At 38.7% G+C, this 17,561-nt stretch overlaps 1 protein-coding gene across 5 annotated transcripts; it reads right to left on the minus strand.

Annotated features, from left to right (window-relative positions):
- Positions 1-199: 199 nt before the first annotated feature.
- LOC127697265 (zinc finger protein 120-like) lies at positions 200-15,627 on the minus strand. Of its 5 annotated transcripts, none has more exons than XM_052200288.1 (7): positions 15,426-15,627; positions 15,054-15,159; positions 11,194-11,273; positions 10,885-10,980; positions 6,235-6,361; positions 5,983-6,043; positions 200-4,833 (listed from the first exon to the last, which is right to left on the minus strand). In XM_052200288.1, the coding sequence occupies exons 5-7, from the start codon at positions 6,266-6,268 to the stop codon at positions 4,011-4,013; spliced, it is 918 nt and encodes a 305-aa protein (XP_052056248.1). In that variant the 5' UTR covers positions 6,269-6,361; positions 10,885-10,980; positions 11,194-11,273; positions 15,054-15,159; positions 15,426-15,627; the 3' UTR covers positions 200-4,010. The 5 variants fall into 5 exon arrangements, with proteins under 5 accessions (XP_052056248.1, XP_052056246.1, XP_052056244.1 ...); XM_052200286.1 differs by lacking the exon at positions 10,885-10,980 and adding an exon at positions 13,747-13,801; XM_052200284.1 differs by lacking the exon at positions 10,885-10,980.
- Between the last annotated feature and the right edge of the window lie 1,934 nt (positions 15,628-17,561).

Consider the following 17,561-nt stretch of genomic DNA (forward strand, 5'->3'; position numbering starts at 1 on the left):
TTACCAAAATTAAATGAATCTAAAAAAAAGAAAAAGAAAAAAAAACTTAAACAGACATAAACACCTTGGAAAACAGAATTCATTAAACATATGCCACCAACATGAGCCCAAGACTGTGAGTTTCTGGGTAGCATCCTATGAGACTTTCAAAGAGGATTTAACAAGAATACTCCTCAGTGAATTCAACAATACAGAAACAAAAGAAATATTAGCCAATTTATTTTCTGAACCCATGATTACTCATGTCCAGTCAGGAAAGACTGAACAATAAAAGATAATTACAGACCAATTTTCCTTATAAGCACAGATGCAAAAATACTTAATTAGCAAAACAAAACAAAACAAATGAAATACAAAACACATCAAAGATCATCCAACATGATCAATGAGGAAAGCTTCATTCAAGAAACACAGTGGTGGTTCAATATAATGGGGTTAAAGTATAGAAATCATAGAATTATTCATCTCATGAGATCATGTAAAATTATCTGACAATATTCAACACCACTTTATGATAAAAATTTTGAAGTGTTTAAGCATTCAAGGGATATGACTGAACACAAAAATGTCACTTTACAGCAAGCCTATAGCCAACATTAAAATAACTGGAGAGAAATTCAAATTCCAGTAGTTCCTAAACTAGACAAGAGATCCATTTTCTGTATATCTATCTATTTAATATATTATGTAAAAGTTTAGTTAGAGCAATAAAATGGGAGGAAAGGTAATATAAATTAGAAAGGAGGAAGTAAAATGATCTTTCTTTGCAGATGATATGATTGTTTGTATAAGTGAACCAAAACTTCACATCAGCAGTTCCTAGAGCTGATGAACACTGTTAACAATGTTGTTCGACACATGATTAACTAAAATAGAAAATAAAAATTAGTGTCCTTTGTAAGTAAAAATGAGTTTGCAAGTGCAAATAAAATAGAGAGATATTATAAAGTTTTAGTTGATTGTTGACACATGTCACATTATTTCTACATAAAAAATAACCCTGAATAACTCGATATAGTTATGTTGCCTAAGATCTTACCGAAATCTTTTTAGTCACAGATTACTTTTGGTATTATTGAAGGTTCTCAAAAACTTTCTAGAAATGCAAAGTCTTTACTAGCTTAATTAGGTGCAAAAGAGTTTACTCTTGTATTAAGATACTAGAAATTACAAAACTTTAACATATTGACTGTTTATGAGCATTTATCTGCATTATGGCTTTTTCTTATAGTTTCTGAGACTACTGCTAAATGCAAAGATTTTCTTTATCAAATTGCCTGTTCATAGCATTCTGTCTGGGATGTATTCTTTTATGCATTCATAGATAAGTATTGTGAAAAATTTTTATCACATTGATTATATTTATAAGATTTCTCTTCAATATATTTTGTTATATTTTTAAAATGACTATGATACACAAATGTTGGGAACATGCAAAAGAAACTTGCTCTAAGGATGATCTTTTTGTTCCCAACCTCCATTGAATCATGGGTTGAAACAGGTCAAGTCCCAGGTCATATGGCACTTAAGTACTTAACGATATCAGTCAAGTTTTCATCATTTGTTTGTTTCCCCAAATCATAATGACTTGTTCCTAATCATAATTTCTGTTATTCACATTTTATCCCTCAAAATAAAATGTCTGTTACCACCTACAAAGAACCAGTGGGTGGGATATGCTAAACCATAAAGCCTACATTCTGTATCATTTCACATAGAGTAACATCAAAAGAAAATCCTGATTGGTAGGAAATGTAGCTGTAACTAGCATTGATGTTTGAGGTTTTCAGGTTTGAAATCTATATCAGATTCTGGCTCAGAGTGGTGACTGGATGGGGTCATTCAGATAAATTTATAAATATATTTTCTAGTCCAGATTAATCAGTAAAGATTTAACTATAAAGATGCTTATCATTTGCATTGTCCTGGTTTTTAAATTGTGTTAGAACTCAGTATATCTCATAACATAAAGGCCTTACATTGCTAAAATTCATAGACTTTCACTCCAGTATGAATAGCTTCACCATGATGAAGACTATAGAGGTGTACAAAGGCATCATACTAAACCCATTCATGAGGTTTTCCTCTGACACATATTTTTCATGAAAATGAAGACTACAGAACTGTGCAAAGTTCTGACTGCATTAAATGCACTCAGAGTGTTTCTAACTTATCATTTTCTTTGCTGTCAAAAGTCATAATGAACAAGACAACTCCAATAAAAGCAACCATTTAGTTGGAGCTGTCTTACAGTTTCAGAGGTTTAGTCCATTTTCTCTATAGCAGGAAACATGGCAGGAATGCAGACAGACATGATTCTGGAGAAGAAGCTGAGAGTTCTTCATCTTTATCCAAAGGCAACCAGGAGAAGAGTGTCTTCCAGGGACCTAATAGGAGGGTCTCTTCAGCACTTGTAGTAATTTCAAAGCCTACCCAAAAAGTGATGCCCTTCACAAGGCCTCACCACCTCATAATGCCACTCACTTAGCTTGGCATATTTAAATTACCGCATTCCTCTTTTTGGCCCCCATATGATTGTTCAAACACATGAGTGTATAGAGATCATACTTAAACATGCAGAATACATGAGCACCTACTTCAAAAGTCTCTGTCTACAGCAGTGTCATAAATGCTAAGAGTCCAAAGTTCAAAGACTCTTCTAAATTTAATCATGTTCAAAATCATAAAAGCACATCATATACCTCCAAATTCACAGCATATACTTCACAATTGCTATAGGTACCATGAGGAAACAGTGGACCTAAATATGATCAAAGTCAGCTGAGTCATCTTCAACCTCTACATCTCCATATCTGTTGTCAAAGTGTTCTTCATATTTCCAACTTTCTGCTTTGTACAATGCAGGAGAATTCTTTCTCTTTGAGTGGTTTTATTCCTGGAAAGCAGTTTTCCTGCTATCACACAGTTCTAATATCTCAACATTTTGGTGTCTTCAAGATAATTTCAATATCACAGCTTCTTCTGTCAATGTCCAGGATCCACACATGATCTTCTCTTATCCTCCAAAGAGATTGGGTCAGTTATCTACCTCCGCCCTCTGCAGCATTCTAAACTCTGGTCGGCTCCAATCTCCTGTTCCTTCTGTTATTGCTGTTCAACCATGGCACTTGCATTTTCAGGATGTTGAGTTCCTCTGCTGCAAAAATTTTTGACCCATAGCCTCCCTTATGTTTGCTCAATGGTGCCACGCCTCAGCTCCTCTGCATGACAATTTCATGTATTCAAAACCAGTACAACCTGGTGATTCTTACACATGACAAGTCCAACTGCACCACTAGGCCCTACCTTGATCTCTGGAGCACACATTCTTTGTCACTCAGAATATACTTCCCAGGATTTTTTTTACCTCAGTGATGCTTATTTCTTCTCATTTCCTCTAATTCTTGATCTGTAGCTATCCAGCATTGTCTCAATAGTCCCTTCTATTCTTGCCTCTAAATCCAGAGCCACATAGACAAAGCTGCTGAGTTCTGCCACTTTATGTGGCTGAAACATGGCCACTTCTATTACATTATCACCCACTTTATATTTTTCAAAAAACTTCAAAACCTAAGCTTTGCGGTCCTGGAACTTGCTGAGTAGATTAACCTTGAACTCAGAGATCTACAGGGCTCTGTCTCTTGAATGCTGGGATAAAAATCATGTAACACCATTCCTGGACCTAAGCTTTAAATTTTAGATCTTAAAATGAAAACCCAAAATAGCAATCAAGATCCAGGCCTTCTCAGTTTGTCACGTATTTATATCTTCATATCTCCACATGAAAACAACAACCAGGTAATAATGCTTTATAACATGACACAGTTCACATTCATACAACTGCAAATCCATATGTTTAGCTGGATGGAATCTTGTCTTAATGTAACCATTACTTTAATGCCATTGAATATCCTTGATAACAGGATTTAGCTTCATTCAACTTCCTGATGATTCCTTGCATTTTGAACCTTAGGTTTCTCTCTAGCACATAGAATTTGGAGACTTCTCCCTTATGAATATACTTTACCACTTTGATTACATTCATAAGGTTTCTGTCTGGCATGTGTTCTTTTATGATATTGAAGATTTCTGGATACTGTAAAAGCTTTACTACATTGATTACATTGGTAAGGTTTCTCTCCAGTATGCGTTCTTGTATGATATTGGAGATGACTGTGACTTGCAAAGGCTTTACCACATTGATTACATTCATAAGTTTTCTCTCCAGTATGTCTTCTTTTATGATATTGGAGACCAAGATGACATGAAAAGTTTTTATCACATTGATTGCATTCATAAGGTTTCTCCCCACTATGTGTTCTTTTATGATACTGGAGATAACTGGATCTTGCAAAAGTTTTACCACATTGATTACATTCATATGGTTTTTCTCCAGTATGAGTTATTTTATGTCTTTGGAGACTACTGTGACATGCAAAGGCTTTACCACATTGATTACATTCATAAGGTTTCTCTCCAGTATGTGTTCTTTTATGATTCTGAAGAATAAAGGATGCTTTAAAGGCTTTATCACATTGATTACATTTATAAGGCTTCTCTCCAGTATGTGTTCTTTTATGATATCGGAGATTACTGTGATAGGCAAAAGCTTTACCACATTGATTACATTCATAAGGTTTCTCACCATTATGTGTTCTTTTATGATACTGGAGATCACCAGGACTTGTAAAGGCTTTTCCACATTGATTACATTCATAAGATTTCTCTCCAGTATGTATTCTTCTATGATATTGAAGATGACTGTGTTTTGCAAAGGGTTTACCCCATTGATTACATTCATAGTGTTTCTCTCCACTCTGACTTCTTATATGCCTGCAACAATAATTGGCACATGTGAAATATTTACCACATTCATTACCCTGACCAATCATTTTATCATTATGAAATAAGTTTGCAAGTTGGTTTAATGGTAAAGAAGCATCAGATCTTAAGGTTTTATCACATCATATATTCACAGTGTTCTCCCACATTGGTTTGCTGAAGATAACTGTGATAGTTATTGCATGGCTCATATTTATAACATCTGTTTTTTATATGGGATTGCTATATGAGGAAAGATACTTCCTATTGTACTTCCTATCTGAAGAAAAAGGAACAACTCAGAGCTTTATAACACTGTTTGCATTCATAATTTTTCCTATAGTGTAAATAATACCACATCCCATGTGAAGAAGGAGAATCAGAAGATTTTCCAAATTCTAGTATCCATAACAATTTTCTACAGTGTGAGTTTAGGGAAGTTTGCAATAAAATTAGAAAACCAATTCATCACAAACTTCCATCATATTCAGTAAATTTACCAAAGGCAGAATACTACATATTCTCTCATTGTTTTGTGATAGAAAACAATTACATTGCTTATGTTAATATCCCTATGCTCACGAGGCTATAATTCATTGTGACATATGATATGCCTATTAAAAGAAGAAGAATAAATGAAAAGTTTTCCCACACATTGCATTCACACTGTTTGACTTTTTGTTCCTCATAGACACTTGATATATGGATTAAGGTTTCTCCATGACAACATTCTAGACTTTCATAAACTGACCTCCCAATAAACTTTGCAATGTCAGTACAAGAATATGTATATCAACAATTTAGCATAGACTATTAGGTTATTCCTGGGTTTGGGTCATACATTTATGACTATTTAATTTGTAACATCTAAATATTATGAGACTATATGGATTGGCATATTCACCACATAGCACTAATGGAGCTATAAATCAAATAAAGTTATCATTAAAGGCACTGTTTCCTTGTCATCTTTCTTAAGGGAATACCTTGCAAACATGAATCAGATAACCGACAATGCTGTGCATGGTTTTGAGAGAATATTATAATCATAGATACACTTAAAGGACTGAAATTTAACACTGTTGCTTTCCTTTAGAGCTAGCAGAAAATATTAAAATTTTGACAGAGGCATATTTGTATCAGTTTGTACATGGAAATTACCTTTCAAGACTTCTAGAAGTTTGACCTTGTTCTTCAATATGATGGTCTTCCCAATAGGAACCTAAAATACAGTTCCAGAAAAGGAATGATAGAAAATTAGGTAAAGATCAAGGTACTGTGAAATTTGACAGCACTGACCCTGCTTTATTCAGCTCAATCTTCCTCATTCTCAACTAAATTAAAGAAGATCATCAATAGCCAAGAAACATCTGTCCCTTATTTTGAAAATCAAAAGTAAATTCAGAGTCTTACCTATAACAGTAAGGTTCCAGTAGGTCTCCAGCATCACATCTTTGTAGAGATTCTTCTGGGAAGATTCAAGTAAATTCCACTCTTCCGCAGTGATGTTCACATGCACATCATCATAAGTCACTGCATCCTAAAATATCCAACACGTGTACAACACAAAGCATGATATTGATATAATTGTGAAGTAAATGTATACTTTCTTCACGATGTATTCATTTAATTTTGGTGCTTCCTATTCTTATTTCCTGACTAAGACATTATAATTTAATCACTATGTCATTTTTGAAGGAAATTTAATGGTGTGGGGATATCCATGAGGCCCACACCCTTTAAAAGGAAAAACAGAGGTGATTGGGAGGATGGAATCTGTGAGGGCAAGGGACATAGTGTGGGGACAGTGATCAGGGAAATGATCATAAACTATTGGAGATAAAAAAAAAAAGTAAGGAAGAATGAACTTTTTTAAGTCTATATACACTGTCATCTCCCCCAATAGGTTTCTTGAAAAGCCTCTCATACACAACCTTCCACAAACTCTACAAAGAAAGCCAGACAAGACAGAAAAGCATTCAAAGACATCATCCTATCTAGAAGCTTTTTGTTTCTATCAAGTGCATTGTAACCCTGGTCATGATAAGTTCACGCTCATCCTGTGGTGAAAACTCATTCAGTTTCCTGTGATCTTAAGAGTTTTTAGGAGCTCCCATACTGTTCAAATTTCTAAAGCCTCCTCTGTTATTCAAGGCAATATCTTGAAAACCATATATTGTAAAATCGGAAAACATGTTGTATGTTTCCAACACGCAGTAGAACAGAATGCTCCTTCATTTTCCAATAAATAGGATTGTGCACTTATGGAGAGAATATTGAACCAAGGCAAGAAACACACCAGGACAAACTCCAAATGCTGTAGCTGAATTCTTAAAAACATTGGACTCTAGTTTCTAAAGGCTTAGATGCTCCTCTTCCTGTAACTTCTCATGCATCTATCTCTCAGCTTGGGTATTTCCTCTCCCTGTTTGCCTTTCTTCTTAGCAGATTTATCAATGCCAGGTATTTCTACACCTTCTGGGCCCAAAATGCAACTTAAGCATCATCCACAAAATTTCAATGCAATGAACTCACAGAGTCTTAACTGAGGCTCTGAATCTGCCAAAAGATTGCTAGAATAGTGCAAAACTTATTCCATAAAGGAAGTATCCATGACCCTGAATTTTTCATCTGTCATTTTCTAGAACCAAGATAATATGGGTGATCCTATCAAGTTTGGCTTCTATGTCTCACTTGGAACACAATCGCAGCAGGTTTTATTTATTTATTCAAAGTTCCTTTCTGGACCTAGGAAATAATTTTCCCATTCTTTCCAATAATTTATGACTCAGCAGGAGGAAGAATTTCACTTAGGGTTCCTGCTCAGACATATAACCACCAGAGCATTTGTTCCACTAAGCTCATATCTGTTTTATGTATAACAGCTAGAAACTTGAAAAATCCAGATGTCCCTCAACTGAAATATGGATACAGAAAATGTGTTTCATTTACAAAATTAAATACTATTCAGTTATTAAAAGCAAGGACATCATAAATTTTACAGGCAAATGGATATACCTAGACACTATCATCCAAACTTAGGTAACTCACAAACAAAATGACAAGCAAGTATGTACTCATTTACAAGTGAATAAACCAATAAATTCCAGGATATCTACACTACACCCCACAAATCAAAAGAAGCTATACAAGAAGGAAGACACAAATAAGAATGTTTGACTCTCACTCAAAATGGGGTGTAAAACATTCATAGAAGGCAGATGAAACAGAACAGGTTAAGAGAGCATATAAGAGAGTGGAAGTGGGAGAGAACAGAAACAGGTGTGGTGAGAGATAAGAGAGGACCTGAGGTCCAGCACAATAAATTGAAATCTGCAGCAGGTGAGGAAGGGTGTGGTATCTTTATGATGTGTCAGAGATGACAAATTGGAGGACACCAAGGAGTCTATGGTGGCAATCTTAGTGGAAATGCATGATAATGAGATATGGATCCTGAAGGGCCTACATCCCGTAGCCAGGCAGGACCCCCACCCCCACCCCCGCCTCCAGTGGAGAGTTAAGGATGCCACCTGAACCAAAAACTTTTCCACCCCAAATTTGTCCAGTCTACTAGAATTGCAGCTGAAAAGATGGAGCAGGGAATGAGGGAATGGCCTAACAATACCCTGCCCAACTTGAGACCCATCCTATGTCTGCCAATCCCTGCCAAGCGCCAATCCTGACATTACTGAGGATATACTTTGTTATATTTCCAGAGAGTAACTTAGCATAATTGTCTTCTGGGAATGTCCACCCAGCACCTGACTGAGGCAGATGCAGAGACTCACAGCCTAACATTGGACAGAGCCCAGGGGGTCTTTTGGAAGAGTTGGGGAAAGGATTGATGGCCTCAGAAGGAACAGAAAGTCCATAAGAAGACCCTCAGTATCAACTAACCTGGACACTTGGAGACTCTCAGAGACTTGAGTCACCAACTAAAGAGCATGCACAGGATGGACTGAGTCTCCTACCATATATGTAGTACACGAACTACTCAGTCTTCATGTGGTTTGCCCAACAAATGAAGCAAGAGATGTCCCTTATACTGCTGTCTTTCTGTCCAAATTGTTTCCCTAACATGGCTGCCTTTTCTGAACTCAGTATGAGAGGTATGCCTAACCATGCAGAGACTTGACATGCCATGGTTAATGGATACTCCTGTGATCCCCGTGCTCCTTGGAGAGATGAAAAGAGTAAGGGGTGAAGAATTGTATAAAGTAGAATGGAGAGAAGGGAGAAAGTGGAATTTAAATTAAATGAATAAATGATAAATAAATAAATTGGGAAAATGAACAAATACATATGAATAGAATGAAAATATAGAAGTCAGCCCATTATTTTTAAATTTTAACCCACTCAGTATTTCAGAGTGTAAGCCAAGGACAAAAGATTTTCAGCCAAAATATCACACAAATGACCTCTCACTAAAATTTACCATATCCATTTTCATCTGAAATGCTATGATCTCAATTTCCTCTGTTTGCACACTCTCAAAACTGCAATCTCCCAAGTCATATGAGAACAACTGATTAAAATCCATGAACAGCTTTCTATGACTTTTGCCACCTCAATTTCTGATAATTTCCACATTCTTCCAAAAGAGAACATAAATTCTGTTCAGCAGAAAAATCACTTGTTGATAATGCTTTTGTGATTGTTTTTGTTATTCTAACCACTTACTCTGCTAATGTGATGGAGTGCTCTGAGCCAAAGCATCTCAGGCAATAAACGGTTGTTGTAGATTTTTTTTTTCCCTTTTAAGATCCCAGTTAATCATGTTGGGGATTTTAGAGTAGAAACTGAAGCTACAAACTGAAGTTAAAAGCATGGACAATGTCTCCTGGCTTGCTTCTCTACTTGGCCAGTGTCCCATGTACAGGTAGCTCTCTCATCCAGCCCAGGCCCACCTGCTCATGAATATTGGAACCTTCAGTGGAAGAGCCTTCCCACATCAATCATTCACACTATCTCACACAGATGCAACCAGCCATTCTGATGAGAGCACACCCTCAATTGAGGCTCTTTCAGATGATTGTAGCTCGGAAAGTTTGAAATGTTGGCAACTTCACCTCTCTCCTGACTATGTCTCCTTGTGCATTTCTAAGATTATCTCTTAATCCCCACCTCCTCTCCTAGCTTTTAACATTAGCATGCATTCCCTCTTGAGCATACCCACCAAACATGTCAGTAAAAGAGACAACACTCAGTCAACACTCTCTGAAAATCTAGACAGAAAACTGTAACACAGGAATAATACTCACACACACACACACACACAAGACAAACTGAGAAACCATTACCTAGACCAATAATTACTACAAACACAGATAACTAGAGACCAGCATTGGAAGATAATGCTGGTGAATAAGCATTCAGGAAAATAAGTTACTATCCTCAGGTTCTCACTCCTCTCCTTTCCCACAAACAACCTCTTTTGCATCAGATCTTTTGTGTGTTTTAGTCTCTAAGGAAATGTTAGAGAAGGAGGAGGAGGAGAAGGAGGAGGAAGAGGAGTAAGACATGGAGGAGGGGAAGTAGAAGAGGAAGGACGAGAAGGAGAAGATCAATCAACATAAAAGTTTAGAAAATATTTCCTATGAAATAATAAATGAAACCTCTCCTAAATGAATGAAGGTGCCTGTTAATTTACTAGAAGCATGAAAAATACCAAACAGATTGGGAAAAAGTCCCTTTGCCACCTAATAATCAAAACACATAGCATATAAGTTAAAGACATATAAAAAACTAATCAGAAAAAAATAACAATCTAAACAAAAAATAAAATTGTAATGGATGAAATCAGAACTATTACAATCATTTCCATCGTCATTTTTTAAGTATTTCATTCATTACTTGTACAATGTTCTCCCTGCATGTATTCCTGCAGGCCAGAAGAGGGCACCAGATCCAATTATATATGGTTATGAGCCACCATGTGGTTGCTAAGAATTGACCTCCTGACCTGTGTAGGAACCTCTGAGCCATCTCTCCAGCCATATTCCTGACTTCTTAATGTATATTATAAAAGACAAAAGGGTCTGGACACAGGTGGTGCATACTCACAGAAAACACCCATGCTTCTACAAGAAAGCAACTGGTCCAGAGTTTGGGCAGATGCAGAAATCAGTCATGATAGTGAAGTTATTCAGAGGTCACCAACTGATTTAGAAAGTAAGAAGAACAACTAGGAACCTGACGGGTGGATACATCTGGCTGATACTTCTGATCCAACCCCATAGAGGACCCACCATCCCAGGTCCTACTACCTTCTGGTTGATGCTTCCCATCCATTCTCAGAGAGGACGCACCACCCAGGCGCCCACTGCTCAGCTGCATGTTCCTCCCCATTGTGGGCAGATATCTTGTGCTCACCATGTCTCGATTTCAGAGCTTCCTTGAGGCAGAGACTTGAAATGCCATGATTGTTGGATACTTCAGTGTTCCCATTGTTCCTTGGAGAGATAAAATGAGTTAGGGATGAAAGACTGTTTTAAGTGGGAATGGAGAGGTGGGAGAAAGTAGACTTTAAATAAATAAATGATAAATAAGTGGGGAAAATGAACAACTATGTAGATAGAAATTATATATATATATATATATATATATATATATATAGAGAGAGAGAGAGAGAGAGAGAGAGAGAGAGAGAGAGAGAGAATGAAAATTTAGAAATCAGCACATTATTTTTAAAATTTAACCCACTCTATATTTTAGGTATAAGACAAGGAGAAAAGATTTTTGGCCAAAGTATCACACAAATGACCTCTAGCTATAATTTACCCAGTGTCTGCTTTCCTCTGAAATGCTATGGTCTCAATTTTCTCTGGCTGCATACTGTCAACCCTCCAATCTCCCAAGTACCATGAGAACAACCAATTAAGGTCCATCAACAGCTTTCTATGACTTTCACCTTCTCAATTTCTGATAATTTCCATATTCCTTAAAAAGAGAACCTAGATTCTGTCCAGCAGCAAAATCACTTGTTGATAATTCTTTTGTGGTTGTCGTTTTGTTTTAACTTGTTACTCTGCTGGTGTGATGGAAACCTCTGAGCAAAAGCATCTCAGGTAATAACCAGTTTTTGTGAATGGTACTGTCAGATCACAATTCATCACTTTGGGAGCTTAGAGTAGAAACTGGAGCTACAAACTGAAGGTTTTGTTTGGGGGAAACATTTGTCTGGGGGAAACATTGTCTCCTGGCTTGCTCTCCTGCATGGTCAGTGCCCCAAGCTCAGGTAGGTCTCCCATCCAGCCCAGTCCCACTTGCCTATGAATATTGTCACCATCAGTGGGAGAGCTTTCCCATGTCAATCATCTACAAGATCTCACTCAGACATAGCAACCAGTCATTCTGATGAGGGCACACCCTCAATTGAGGCTCCTTCAGATCATTGTAGCTCTGAAATGTTGAAATGTTGGCAGGTTCACCTCTCTCCTGATTATGTCTCCTTGTGGATTGAGAAGATTATCTCTTCCTGCCCACCTCCTCTCACAGCTTTCAACATTAGCCAGCATTCCTTCTTGAACATACCCGCCAAGCAGGTCAGTAAAAGAGGCAACACTCAGCCAATACTCTCTGCAAATCTAGACAGCAAACTATAAACCATGAATAAAAATCCCACCTAAACAAGACAAAGCCAGAAACTAATGCCTAGGCCTATTATCACCACACACCAAGATGGTTAGACATCAACATAGGAATATAATGAATAACAGCCAGGAAAATATGTCACCAAGAAAACCAAGCTATGCTTTTACAACAGGTCCTGAGGAACTAAAACACACAAGAGATGTGATGCAAATGAGGTTGTATGGAGGAAGGGAGAGGAGTGAGAACCTGAGGATGGGATGGAGGTACACGAGAGAACCTGAAGACAGGCAGACAGACAGGGAGCAGGGAAAGAGCCATGAAGGAAGAGAAAGAATAGAGAGAGTGCATGTGCAGGGAACAGAGACAGGGAACAATTAGAGCAGGTGTTGTCACATAATGCACAAGCAGGAAACAGCAGCAGGTGATGGAGGCAACTAATAACTTAAGAATTTCCTAAATTGCAAAATGCAGGTCATTGAAATTGCCTGTATGCTGACAACTATTAAGGCAAGGCTCACCCACAGAACAAGAATGCAAGAGAAAAATCACAAGCTTTAAAATGAAAAAAAAAAAAGAAGAAGAAGAAGAAGAAGAAGAAGAAGAAGAAGAAGAAGAAGAAGAAGAAGAAGAAGAAGAAGAAGAAGAAGAAGAAGAAGAAGAAGAAAAGAAAATTAATACATTGGTCAAAACAAACAAAAAAAAAAAAAAACAAAAAAAAAAACAAAAAAAAAAAAACAAAAAAAAAACTTTCTAAAACTTTCCTGACAATGAACAACCAAGAGTTCTGCAACGTATGAGAAGGCAAAAACACAAATGACTGAAGAAGAAAAAGAAGAAGAGAAGGACAAGGATAAAAGAAGAATCGAGAATACCAAATACTTTGTGAAAAGTTCCTTTGCCACATAATAATCAAAACAATAAACATCAAAGTAAAGAAATATTAAAAAAATCAACAGAAATAATTAACAAAACTAGAGAAAACAAAAACAAGTAACATGTGAAAGCAGAGCTACTCGATTTATACCTGTCTTTTTAATGAATGCTAAAAAACACAAAAGTGTTTGAAAAAGTGCTGCAGTCAGAGAAACCACACATGTTCCTACAAGAAAGCCAGTGGTCTAAATGTTTTGGGCAGATTCAGAATCAGCCATGATAGTGAGGTTACTCAGAGGCCACTGGCTGATGTGGCATGTGAGGAGCAGCACAAGGGCCCTCACAGGTGTTCACATCTGGCTGTTGTTTCCCATCCAGCCACAGAGAGGAATCACCACCCCAGTGTCCACTGCTCAGACGTCTGTTCCCACCCATTGTGGGCAGTGATCCTGTGCTCACCATGTCGCGGTTTCAGAGCTTCCCTGAAGTCCTCTCACAACAGCCAACAGCAGCGCTCAGAGAACAACATGGAGAACCATTCAAGATGCACAGCAATGATGAATTTGCAGAAAGGCAACCAGAAGATCCCACCTCTTTGTCTCACTGGCAGGTTCTCCTGGAGGCCTTGAATGGCCAGTTGAGTCTCATCCCTCCTCAAAGTTAAAGTGTGCTTCAGGTCCAGGGCTAGGCATTTTCGAGATGTCAGGAGTGGTTTGTACCCCTTTAGCATTTGAAGCACTGTTCCTAGAGTACTCTCACCTCACCCAGCCCTAGGGGAGGACCCACCATTTGAGCTCAGGCTAGTCAGCTGCCTGCTCCTCCCCTCTGTGAGCAATGATCCTGCACTTACCTGGAGCTGTCCTCAGACCTAGCCTGAGCTTTCCTCACAGCACTTGCCTGCTTCTTCCTTCAATCAAGGGAAGGCTTGCACAGCCCATTCCTCAGGTGTAGTGAAGTTATCTGACCCACAAGGGGACGGGCACCCATGCTATTAACTTCAAAAACTGATTTTAGGCAACAATAATTTTTTTTGTGGCTTCATGCGGGGCTCAGGGAAACTGCAGCTCCCTTTCACCAGATAAGTCCTTGATTTCCAAATTTCTCTTGGCAGACAGCCATTATTGGATGAGGAGGACAACTGTCTCTGTGACATTCTATTCAATCTCCCTTATACACACATAGAGACATTCATTCTTTCTGTGAGGTGAAGTGTGTTTATCTAGAGAGCCTGAGCTAACACAACTGTGGATTTTCCCCACCTTGTCAGTGAGGAAAACACGCTGATTGATAACACTGCTCTACTGTATGTGTCATGTTTCCTGGTTTTCTCCCAGGGTTGTTTCATGCCTACCATTTGGGGAAAGGGAGTTGTATGAAGCCTGCTTTGAATGCTGCTATTAATGAACCACCAGGAGGGCCAGCAGGGCTCAAGGTCCAGCCTCATACTGGGGGTTGGGGTGGTGGAAGGAAGGGAAAAGGCCCTGTTTCTGCAAGCTGGCCTGGGGTAAACTTCTGGACCTCCTATGGTTACTCTCTCCCACAGTCAGCACACCAGCTGCACTTGCCCGACCAAGGGTGGCCTGGTTAGCCTGCGACCTGTCCATCCCACAGCCCTTGACCCCAAACAGCTCCAACTTGTTCATTTACATTCGTTGGGAAAGCGCCAGCCCAGATCACCTTAAACTCTACCAGGTCTTTATCATTTCACAGCCCGTCTTGTTGCGTTAAGGAACTGGATTCAGTTTATGGTCTTGTGAATTTCCTACCTGTCTCACCAGCTCACAGGCAGAAGCGAGGTCCGGGCACACAGCCTAGCGATCGCTCGGCTTCCGTCCCTACAGGAGGGTCATGCCAGGAGGCCACTGTCCCCGCCTGGAGGAGCACAGAGAGGGTTTGCACTTCACCCCGCTGCAAACTTTCCAGGGCGGGAAGCCCGCGCCTTGCCCGGCCTCTCCAAAGACACAGACCGCGTCTGTGGAGATGACAGGAGGATAGCGTGGAGTTACTCCAGAGCTCACAGACACTCACAGCATGGAGCACATTTTTCATCCAAATGCACAGGCGAATGCAGTCCCATCCCGCCATTGCGCCCCCAGGAAGCTCGGCAATTACAGCAGTTGCTAAAAGCGCGTGCTCACCTCCCTTCCGCCTCTGCCGCACTGCCGACCCACAAACACGTTCAAACTTGTGGCCCAGTTTCATTCATAAAAATGAAAGACAGGAAATGACAGCATTCCAAGAGAGTGGACGAGGGGCCCTGCTGGATGACAGCAGGGGCGAGAGCCAGCGGGAGCCTGGTGACGGACAGGGACAGCAACATGGCGCCTTCCCAGGGCTGAGAAGAATGTACGAGGGGCGGGGCTGGGATGGGAGTGACATCAGAGGCAGGGACAGAAGTCCCTGGGTGACGTACTGGAGCGCCAAATGGCGCCCTCCAGTTGCTGTGACTGATGGATGCTGGGCATTGCCCAGGCTCGGGGTGAAGTCAGGGGGCGGTGCCAGCGGTCTCTAGGTGACAGAGACTCTAACAAGGCTCCTGCCCTGGGCTGAGCTAGACAGGTGAAGGGCGGGGTCGGCGTGACGTTCAGCTAGCTCCTTGTGTACTTATTTCAGAACCAGTCATTCCTTTTCTACTTCACTAAGAGCTTACATGAAGTGTAAATATTATCTTTGGAGTATAATATCAGTAAACAAATGTAGTCAAAATTCATAGAGCCACATAACAATCTAGCTCCAACCTCCAACTCTAATTTTTTTTTTTATTTTTTGCTTATTTTTTGTCTGAATAAACTGCTCTATCAGTGGTTAAAAAAAAAAAAAAAAAAAAAAAAAAAGGACCAGACTTATTCTGAGACCAAAAGCTAGAGTTTTCCAATCAATGCAATACCAATTGTTTTCAAAATGATGTGACATGTTGTTCTCTGTCTTAAAATGATAACTTTGGGTAATCGTCTAGTTTGGAAGCAGTTTTGACTTAGAATTGTGAAGAGAGTTCTTCTAGCATTGTCTATGTATCCATGTTTCCCTTGAGAAGTTCTTTGACTCCTGATTATTTGTCTTTAGTTTTAGTCTCCTAACTTTGTTAGAATTTTACTTGCTAAGCTGAATACAAAAAAATAAATGTTATTTTTGTCTTTTCCATTTCATAAAGTATTTTCAATTTTATGTTTGTTACTACCATCTTCCACATCTGATCTTTCTTTATGAAAAGTTTTTTAGATATTAGGCATCATGTTTTCAACTTATAAATATATTTGCTCTTGTATCAGCTGCTCATCCACCCCACCTTACCTCCATTCTTCGCCATTCAGTCCTCTGACCAATTTATTACAGATTCTATCTTCCCACTTCATAGATTTAAAAATCTCTTCTATCAAACTGCTAAAACTTCTTTCTTATTATTTCTGACTTTCTTTGTAAAGAACCATGATTTTCTATTATGGATTTCTATATTCCCCATTTCTATAATGATGCTGCATGAGTTATATGCACATGTTAATATGGGGTTTGTACATATTTGTGTGCATGTGTACACACATGCTTGCACTATGTGAAATATTGAAGTGGTATCTTCCTCCATTTTCAACCACCTTATCTTTTTTCTTAAAGACAATCTCTCTCTCTCTCTGTCTCTCTCTCTCTCTGTCTCTCTGTCTCTCTCTGTCTCTCTCTGTCTCTCTCTGTCTCTCTCTGTCTCTCTCTCTCTCTCTCTCTCTCTCTCTCTCTCTCTCTCTCTCTCTCTCTCTCTCCTCCTTCCCTCCTTCCCTCCCTGTAAACCTGGTATCTATCAAATGGAAAAACCAGTTTATTAATAATATCCAGAAACATACTGTTTATAACACCCAGCACTGTGTTTGCTCTCATATGCAATGGGCTCGAGTAGAGCCTTGGTCCTACTGTTTGTGCCGCAAGTACTTTACCATGAGCTACTTCCCTAGTCCCTCTGAAGTCATTATCTTTTTCATGGTTTTCTGCAATCTGTTTTATTCCTATATTTATGAATACTTTGGCTCATTCATCTGATTATTTAATTTTTATATTGGTAGGTTAGTAGAGACAGAGATTTTATGTTTTGGGTGTGTTTTGCCCAGATGATTGAGATGCTATAAAAGAGATGGAAATTCCAAAATTTGGGCTGAGCTTAATTAGCAAATAGGTACCATTGGCTTGTAATCACATGAAAAAAAATTCAATGGCAATATTTCTAAAGTCTTGGATATCATGTATAGTTTTCATGTTTTTCATTCTTCTGTGGGAAAATATTCTTTTTTGCC

The sequence above is a fragment of the Apodemus sylvaticus genome, chromosome 12 (genome assembly GCF_947179515.1).
Source record: "Apodemus sylvaticus chromosome 12, mApoSyl1.1, whole genome shotgun sequence".
Taxonomy (NCBI): Eukaryota; Metazoa; Chordata; class Mammalia; order Rodentia; family Muridae; genus Apodemus; species Apodemus sylvaticus.

Bases quoted from the DNA above. Each gene is read 5' to 3' on its own strand.
- LOC127697265 (XM_052200287.1), bottom strand. The intron at 6,044-6,234 runs GTAAGACTCTGA...ACTGTATTTTAG, and splicing joins CTGGAACCTTACTGTTATAG to GTTCCTATTGGGAAGACCAT. The intron at 4,834-5,982 runs GTAATTTCCATG...TTATTGTTGCAG, and splicing joins ACTTCTAGAAGTCTTGAAAG to GCATATAAGAAGTCAGAGTG.